We start from the raw sequence: 9,151 nt of genomic DNA, 5'->3' as shown, positions 1-9,151 counted from the left end.
GAGAACCTGGGGCCCTACCAAGGCACGGCGGGTCGGGGAGAAGGGGTTTGGGCCCTGGCAGGCCTCCTCCCCGACGCCTCTAGGAGGGGCCCTCTGGCTCGCCTGCCCAGTCACTCTTAGGGCTGTCGTTTCTCCGCAGCCAACAATATTTACTGGGCACAGTGAGGGGTGCTAGCCTTCCGGGACAGTGGGACAGGTACTCCAGCTAGAGCAGGGCTGCCTGGGCACCTGCTGCCCACCGTTGGCCCCACCTCCCACCTGGGGGTTCCCTGTGTGATGGGGGGGATCAAGCTGGTCCAGAGAACCAACGTACACAGTCAAGGGCCCTGGGGAGGCAGGGCCAGGCCCACCCCAGTGGAGGAGGCTCGGGCGCCCCGTTCAGGACCCCAGCCAGAGCAACGGCCTCCAGCGGGACCTTGTGTGGCCCAAGCCCAGGGTGGCCTGGCCAAAGCCTGAGAGGTGCTGGGCACCTGGTCCATGACATGGTGGGCATAGCCTCGGAGGGGCTCCGGTCTCCCACCCACTGAGCAGGGCTGGGCAGGGGCTAAAGGGCCGGCTCTCAAGGTGCCCCTTCGGGGGAAAGAGTGGAGCTGCCTGCCCTCTCGCTCCGAGGGCCCTAGGGCCAGCAGGTGTGTTAGGGCGCCAGGTGCGCGGAACCCTGCCAGGGACGCAGCCCCGGGCACAGCAGGCCGCGCGGGGGCAGCCGAAGACCCCGCCTCGCTAGGGACGAGACGCCCTCGGCGGGTTCAAGCCCCGTCAGCCGGCGCTGGAGGCCCAATGGTGAGCGCGGGCGGCTGGGCCGGCGCCCCCGGGGGGCGAGTCGGAACTGGCCGGACGCCGGGCCCCGCCGCGCCGAGGAGGGCGCGCCGGCCGAGGGGGCGCCCGCGCCGCCGCCGCCGCCGCCGCCGCCGCCTCGCAGCCCCCGCCGGCAGACAAAGGAGCCGGAGGGGGGCGGGAGTGGGGGTGGCGGTGGTGCTGGTGGGGGGGGAGGGGGGGGGATGGGGCGAGGGGGCGGGGCGCCGCGGTGTCACGTTACCGCCCGCAGCGCCCTTTAACTCGGGCCCCGCCCCTCTCACCGCCCCCCGCCCGCCGCCGCGCGCGGCCCGCGCCCCGCCAATCGGCCCGCGCGCCCCGCCCCGCCCTCGGGTGGGTGTGTGCACGCGGCCAATGGGCGGCACGCGGGGGCCGGGCCCGCCAGCGGGGCGGGGGCAGAGCGGCGCGGGCCAATCGCCGCCGTGTTGTTGAAACTGAAAATACTACATTATGCTAATCGCGGCGGGGCCCCCGCGCGGGGGGGGTTGGGACCCTCGCGTATAAAGGGGCGCGCGAGGGCTGGGCGTTCCACAGGCCAAGTGCTCTGCGCTCGGTGGGTGCCAGCCAGGCCCGAGCGAGCCGAGCGGGCGAGGACAGGCACTGAGGGGGCGCGGCCGCCGGCCGGACGACACCGCAAGCGACACGCAGGAGCAGCCCGAGGCCCGACCGCCAGGTAGCCGCCGCGCCCGCCCTCCCGCCGCGTCCCTTTGCAAATGCAGACTCCGACTGCGCGGGGTCTCACTTGCGCCCGGCCTCCGCCCTCCTCTCCTCTCCTCCTCCTCCTCCTCCTCCTCCTCCTCCTCCTCCTCCTCCTCTCCTCTCCTCTCCCGCGGCCCCGGCCCGCGCAGCCCCGGGCCAGGCTCGACGTGTGTCTCTGCAGCACATTGGCAATGGAGCGCCTGGTCGCCCGCCGCACCTTCCCCCTGTTCGCGCGCACTAGCGCCTGCCGCAGCCTCTTCGGGCCGGTGGACCACGAGGAGCTGAGCCGCGAGCTGCAGATCCGCCTGGCCGAGCTGAGCGCCGAGGACCAGCGCCGCTGGGACTACAACTTCCAGCAGGACGTGCCGCTGCGGGGCCCCGGGCGCCTTCAGTGGACCGAGGTGGACAGCGACTCCGTGCCCGCCTTCTACCGCGAGACGGTGCAGGTGGGGCGCTGCCGCCTGCTCCTGGCGCCCCGGCCCCGCCCGGAGGGCGCAGGCGACAGCCCGCCCCCCGCGCCGCCGGCCGATGAGCCCCTCGACGGCCTCGGGGAGGCGCCGGCGCCGCCGTCCGGCGGCCCGGCGGTGGCTCCCGCCCCGGCCCCGGCCGCGGCGCCGCAGGAGAGCGATGAGCAGGAGGCGGTCCCGCCGCCGCGCAGCCAGGAGCCCCTAGCCGAGCCGCTGCACTCAGGGATTTCGGGGCGCCCCGCGCCGGGCACTGCCGCTGCCACTGGCGCCGCCGCCGCCGCCGCCACCAATGCCGCCGCCGCCGCCGCCGCCGCCGCGGCTGTTGCCACCACCGCTGCCGCGGGAGGCGCCGCGATCAAGAAGCTGCCGGGGCCTCTCATCTCCGGTGAGTCCCGCGCGGCCCCGCCCCGGCCCGGCCCGGCCCTGCTTTGTCCGGCCGGCCGGGCTCCCCCGGCCTCGGGGGCCTCACTCGGTCCCCGCCTCCTCCCGTGGCATTAAAGGGCCAGCGGCGCGCAGGGCGCGGCTGCGCCCGCACCCCGGCCCGCCCCGCTGTTGTGCTCGCGAGCGGCGGGCGCGGGAGGGAAGGGAGAGCGCGCGCCTGGCCTCCCCCCGCCCCCCGCCCCCGGGCGCGCCGTCCCCGCTCCGGCCGCCGGAGCCCCTCCCCGGGCGCGGCGGGCGCGGCGATCGCGGCGCGGAGGGGGTTAAGCGCGGCGGCGGCCCCGGGGGGCTTGGCCGCGGGACAAGGAGAAATGCTTACACAGCACATTGCGCGGCGACGTAAACAAAGCTGACCCGCCGCGGACCTCGGCGCGGGCGGGGACGGCGCCCCCACCCTGGCCGGCCGGCCGCCCGCCCGCTCCCCGTCCCGGCCCCCGCTCGGGTTCCCCGGCCGACCCCGCCCTGACCGGCTGCGCGCGCGCCTGCCGCCCGCAGATTTCTTCGCCAAGCGCAAGAGACCCGCGCCCGAGGCCAAGGCGTCGAACGAGGTCCCCGCGGGATGCGCCGCCCCTGGCGCCGCTCCGGCCGTGGGCTCGGCGGAGCAGACCCCGCGCAAGCGACTGCGATGAGGTGGGCGCGGCAGGGGCGCGCGGGGCGGGGAGGGCTGGCCCCGCGGGGTCGTGGCGGTCACCCTGTGCGCTGTCGCTCACCGAGCCTCTCTCCCGCAGCCTCGCGCCCAAAGAGCCCCGAGGGAGCCCGCTGGGCAGCGGACAGGACAGGAGCGCTGGGCCTCGGCTGGGACCGTCCATGTAGCAGCAACCGGCCGGCAGCTGCCACCGAGCAGCGTTCGGTTTTATGTTTAAAATTTAAAAAAAAAAAAAAACTGTGCAATGTATTAATAACGTCTTTTATATCTAAATGTATTCTGCACGAGGAGTACACTGGTCCCAAGGTGTAAAGCTTTAAGAGTCATTTATATAAAGTGTTTAATCTCTGCTGAAACTCAGTGCAAAAAAAAAAAAAAAAATGAAAAAAGAAAAAAAAAAGGAAAAAAGAAAAAAACATGTATATTTGTACAAAAAGTTTTTAAAGTTATACTAACTTATATTTTCTATTTATGCCGCGGCGCGGGCCGCTTTGCCGCGCGATAGCTCGGTTACTGGTTCCGCCAAAGGCACGTCACCCGCATCTGGTTATCGACAAATGTAAATTTATTTTTATAGCGGACTCTGGGGGGGGAGGGGTCGCTCACAAGCTGTAGCTGCCGAACAAGCCCAGCTAGTTAGCAGTTCTCTTCGCGCTTTCTCTGTCTCTTTTATTATTATGACTATTTTAAACTGGAAGACAAATCTGTTAACATGGTTCCTCAGCCGTCTGCACCACCGCCCCGGCCCCTCGTCCGCCGGGTTCCAAATAAAGAGGCCGAAAAACGCTGCAGGTCAGCTCCGTGTGTCCTTGTACCCTGCCTCCCAGCTTTCTTCTCTGGCGCCCCCACAAGTTAGGGAGATAGGACACTGGACAGAGGGGGCGGCCAGGCTACGCTGTAGGCCATCCACTCCAAAGGGAGAGGGACTTTCTCCTGGCAGGACTGGCTAAGGACCACCTGCTCTAGGCCCCTAACTTAGGGATGAGCGGCCCCGCCCTCGCTCTGCTACACCCCCCCCCCCCACCGCCCCCCGCCGCCCCTCGGGGCGCGCGGGGCTGTGCGCCGAGACACTCTCTCGGGCTCAGCGCGTCCCTTGCTCCAAGGAAACCACCCGCACCCCAGCCGCGCTGGGCTGAGCCCCCATGGGGCTCAGGTGGGCACTTGCAGGGGCTGGGCCATGGCCCAGACCCCCTCCTGACTGCTGCGGCGCCGGCACTTGGGGTGGAGCCCCGACGGCTCCCGGGTCCCCAGCTTGGTGGGGCCGGGGTCCCCCACGGGTTCGGGCCAGGGGAGCCCTGACGTGTTGCTGGCCGGTACGCGCCAGCAGTGGGGGAGGGGCGGCCTGAAGGCCTGCGAGGGGGGGGGGCGGGGGACCGGGGAAGGGGAGGCGCCTGGGGCCAGGTGGGGGTGGGGAGGGGTGGGCTGCCGCCGTGGAGCAACTCGGAGTCGAGGAGCTCGAAGTCGGATCCACCCGCGTGCACCCACCAGTCTTCTGGTTTCCAAGTACTCTCTTTTAGTCGAAAAGAGGAGGTTTATTTTATTTTATTTTTTTATAGCTGACCTATAAACCTCTGAAAATTATGGCTTACAATGGAAAGGGTGACGTAAAGCGGCACAGACCGACGGCTAGCAGGATTTGTGCTGGTGCCCTGGACCCGGAAAAGCGGAACCGGTGGTGTATTTCAGTTAACCGTTTTGGGGCCGGGTGCAGCACTGACGTCCCCCACGGGTCAGGGACAAAGGCTGGGCCCAACCTTCCATTTGGAAGATGCATCCAGACTCATAATAAACCTGCCCCCAAGTGCCTAAACGGGCCTGGAGGAGGGAGATGGAGGTGGACGGATCACTCCGAGATGCGCCGGCAGTGAAAGCAGGGCCCCCCCCCCCCCCCCCCCCGCGACGTTCAGCTGATGGCACCATGGGCCCGATCGCAACCTGGGAATCAGGCCTGCGGGGGCCTGGCTTCGAGGGGGCCTTCCCCACACCCACCCGTGTGACCACAGCCTGGTGGAGGAGGCGTACATGGGGGCTGCTGGGTCGCGCACCTGGCAGAGAGCATCCCCCCACCGATCTACCGTGACCGAATCTGGTGGGGGAGGGACCCCTGGAAGCCCCGAAACAGACTGCTTCGGAGACCTGCCACCCTGCTCCCCACGCAGCCCTGGCCTGCTACCCAGGAGTGCGACCCACCTGACCCCTGCTCCCGCTCCCTGGCTTTCTCAAACGCACGGTGCTGGGAGGACCAACAATAATACTGTTTCTGGGGACGGTCCCCCACCACCTCCGCGGGAGATGGTAACGGATACCTGGAGGTTGTCCTCCACGGGGAGCAAGCATGGGATTTTGAGCCACACGCGTGACCCTGGGCACACGTGGCCGGAGGCAAGCCCTTCTATCCCTCGGTGGGCCTCAGTTTCCTGCCTTTGGCGCCCTGTGACCCTCATATGAGGATCTTAGGGAAACAATAGCATTGGATGGTTGGCCCCAGATCTCTTTTCTCATCTGTGCTCCTGACGGGGAGCATGAGTATGTACCCTACTGTCAGGACGGGCCCTTTCCTCTCCGGACCCCCAGGCCCTGCCCAAGCCCAGAGCACCCGGGGAGCGGCTCGGCGGTCAGCACACATGTGGGATGGGTCTGTCCTCAGTCAGGGCCTGATCCCAGTTCCCCTGGGGATCCATGATAATAATAATAATAATAATAATAACAACAATAATAATCCTAACAGCCACACTCATGACATCCGGTCTCGGGGCCCTAATGGCAGGGGCTGAGCACGGTTCTTCCGGAGCGAGACCCTCCCAATGTGGCCCCACCCCACTGTCTGTTTGTCTAAGGAGGAAACCGAGGCACGGGGCAAGCTGCAGGAGGACGGATCACTGACCTCGGCGGGGCTGAGGGACTTGGGACTGCTCCGTTGTACTGTCCTGTGCCTTGGAAGGCAGGCGCACGGCGGGGAGGGGAGCCGGGCCCCAGGACCGCAGGAGAGGAGTTCGGGCTCACACACACAAAGCGGGCCGTGCCGTGCCGTGCGCCGTGCCTGGCACACGCAGTCGGCGTGCGGTGCGTGTAGGGGCTCGGACCACGCGTCTCCTGCAGGCTCCCACTGGTCCTGCCTGAGCGAACGCTGCGTGCCAGACTCCGTGCTAGGCTCTAGCCACACGGAAGCTTCCTACAGACCAGGCCGGGAAGACAGGATGTGGAGCTCTAAGCTGGAGGCCCACCGGGCCGAGGCTGAGAAGGGACTGGCCCTGGGCGGTGGCGGGCAGGGAGCATTAGCCGCACGCTCAGGGAAGCTGAAGGAGGGGGGCGCCGTGTGCTCAGCTGGGATGGGGTCTGGAGGCCAGGGGAGGACAGAGGTCGTGAAGAAGGCCCGGTGAGCGTGTCTGAGCCGGAGGGTCCGGATGAGGCGGGAGAGCGGGGCCTGGAGGCTGTGTGGGGGTCTCTGGCTTGGGCCGGCCTGGCCTGCTGCTGGGTGTTGGGCCCACACATGGGTCAGACGTTATTCCGCGTAAGAGTGCCTTCTGGGGCGTGCCTGCCGGGCCTCCCCACTCCCTGTCCTTTTCCTCTGGTCTTCGGGGCCTTCCTGGGACTGCTGGGCTGGGGTCAAAGGTTAGGTTTGTCTGTGGGCAGTGGAGGGCCCTGGGCTGACAACAGCTGAGGCAATATATTATATTAATTATTTTATTTCATTTTATTTCCTATATATGGGGCAGGCAGGGAGAGGGGCAGAGGGGGAGGGAGGGAGGGAGAGAGAGATAGAGAGACAGAGAGAGAGAGAGAGAGAGAGAGAGAGAGAATCTTAAGCAGCCTCCACGCCTGGACTCAGGCTCTATCTCACGACCCTGGGATCCCGACCTGAGCTGAAATCAACAGTCAGTCGCTCATCTGACTGAACCACCCAGACGTCCCCAAGGCAATTTTATTATTATTTTATTTTATTTTATTTTATTTTTTTATGCAATGGAAAATGGAATCTTCACTTTTCCTGCCTTTTTAAAGTTTAAATGTTAGTTAACGCACAGAGCGTCAGGGTTTCAGGAGGAGAATTCCGTGATTCATCACTTACCGTGCCAGGAAGCCCCCCTGCGGCCCCCCAGCAAGCGATGTCCGAGCTTGACGGAGGTGAGGGGCACGAGCCATGAGGATTAACTGGGAGAGGAGTTCCAGGCAGAGGGAACAGCCAGGGCAAAGGCCCAGAGGCCTGGAGTGGTGATGGAATAATGGGCCGCGGGGCTGGGGTGGGAGGGTGGGGTCGAGAGAGCGGAGCTGGACTGGCAGGGAGGGACTGCGGGTGGGCAAGGGGAACACGGGGGGGGGGAGGCGTCTGTGGTTTCCGGTTCCTGTAAGTGCACACGTGGGTCATTCTCAGAGCTGAGGAAGCCTCTTCAGAGAAGGGGAGCAGAGTCTGTCATTCCCTGCCCTGATTCCTGGTCTCAGCCAGGCCCCGCGGACACGGGTTTGGTTTTCTCAACAGCCCTGCCAAGGGGGTGTTAGCACTCACGTTACAGGTGAAGACGGCAGGTTCAGAGAAGCGAAGCAAAGGGCCTGGGGTCACCAGCCAGGATGCAGCTCAGCACTGGCGACCCCACAGCCCTGGCCGCTCGCCCCCATGCTTGAGAGCACAGATTCTTTCTTGTTGGTTTGTTTTTAAACTTTTTAACGTTTATTTATTTTTTGAGAGACAGAAACAGAGCAAGAACGGGGGAGGGGCAGAGAGAGAAGAAGACACAATCCGAAGCGGGCTCCAGGCTCCGAGCTGTCCACACAGAGCCCGACGTGGGGCTCGAACCCACGAACCGTGAGATCGTGACCTGAGCCGAAGTCGGACGCCCAACTGACGGAGTCCCCGAGGCGCCCCAAGAGCACTGTTTCTTAAAAAAAAATGTATATGTCATTATTAACTAAAGTCTATGTTTTTATATGACTTCACTCTCGGGGGTGCGCGTTCTGTGGGTTCGGACAAACGCGTGGCGACGCGTATCCACCACTACGGTGTCAGCGGAGCCGTTTCCCTGCCCCCAAATCCTCTGGGCTCAGCCTGCTCGTGCCTCCCTTCCGTCCAAACCCCGACAGCCACCGATCCCTGTACTGCCTCCCCAGCTCTGCCTTTTCCGGAACGTCACAGAGTCGGAATCCTACGTCGTGTAGCCTTTTCAGACCAGCTTCTTTCACTTAGTAACACGCGTTTGCGTTTCCTGCGGGTCTGCTCGTGTCTGGGGAGCCCACTTCTTTTCAGCGCTGAATAACATTCCGCTGTCCGCATGGACCACACTCCATTTGTCCACACGCCTCCTAAAACTTCTTGGTTGCTTCCGACTTTGGACAGTTACGCATGACGCTGTGCGGGTTTTTGGTGTGGACCTAAATTCTTAGCTCCACCGGGGACATACCAAGGAGGGTGGCTCCTGGATCGTGCGGGAGAGTGTGTTGAGTTTTGCACGAAACGGACGAACTGTCTTCCAGAGTGGCTGCACCGTCTCGCATTCCCACCAGCAGCGAAGGGTCTCTGTCCCGGACCCCGTTTTAAAACCTTCTTCCCCGGGGGGACCACAGTTTTTAGGTGAATTAAAAAAAAAAACAAACAAACGTAAAACTTTGCTACAATTTAGATGCAGTGAGGACGAAGCATAGTTAAAAATGAACACAGACGGCCTTGGCTGGAAGCGGGCCCCTCGTTGGCTTGACCTGGCTGGGTTGGGGAGCCTGAGCTCGGTCAGTTCCTTATCCGGTCGGCTCTGGTGGATTACGTTCTTGTCCAAATATTTGCTGCCCTGCCTCGCGGGGGGATTTGACTTTTCCCGCAGGTTGAGACCAGGCGTGGCCGTGTGACTTGCCGTAGCCAATGCAACGGTTGGCGTGGCACATGCCGCGGCTAGGAGCTGCCCTGTGGCGCCACCGTTTTCTGTCTCCACCAGGAGACCTGTGGGGCCCCGACAGAGGACATGCGGCCCAGCCGCAGCCACCAGGGTGGGACTGTCACGGCGAGAGAGAAATTCTCTCTGCAGGCGGTGAAAGCCGCCGAGACGTTTGTTACGCAGCGTGAAGTGCCCCGCGCTGACAGAGACCGTTCTTTTGAAGACCCCAG

At 64.6% G+C, this 9,151-nt stretch overlaps 1 protein-coding gene across 1 annotated transcript; it reads left to right on the top strand.

Annotated features, from left to right (window-relative positions):
- The first annotated feature begins 1,377 nt into the window (after nt 1-1,377).
- CDKN1C (cyclin dependent kinase inhibitor 1C) lies at nt 1,378-3,850 on the top strand. Its single transcript, XM_078433820.2, is given in 5 exon segments — nt 1,378-1,486; nt 1,694-1,958; nt 2,913-3,047; nt 3,146-3,241; nt 3,243-3,850. Coding segments are annotated over 4 exon segments (531 nt in total). The 5' UTR covers nt 1,378-1,486; nt 1,694-1,703; the 3' UTR covers nt 3,288-3,850.
- Nucleotides 3,851-9,151: the final 5,301 nt, after the last annotated feature.

Source organism: Panthera onca, chromosome D1 (assembly GCF_046562875.1).
Source record: "Panthera onca isolate mPanOnc1 chromosome D1, mPanOnc1 haplotype 2, whole genome shotgun sequence".
NCBI lineage: Eukaryota > Metazoa > Chordata > Mammalia > Carnivora > Felidae > Panthera > Panthera onca.
Note: the sequence above shows the minus strand (reverse complement) of the source record. Positions and strands in the feature narration are given on the sequence as shown.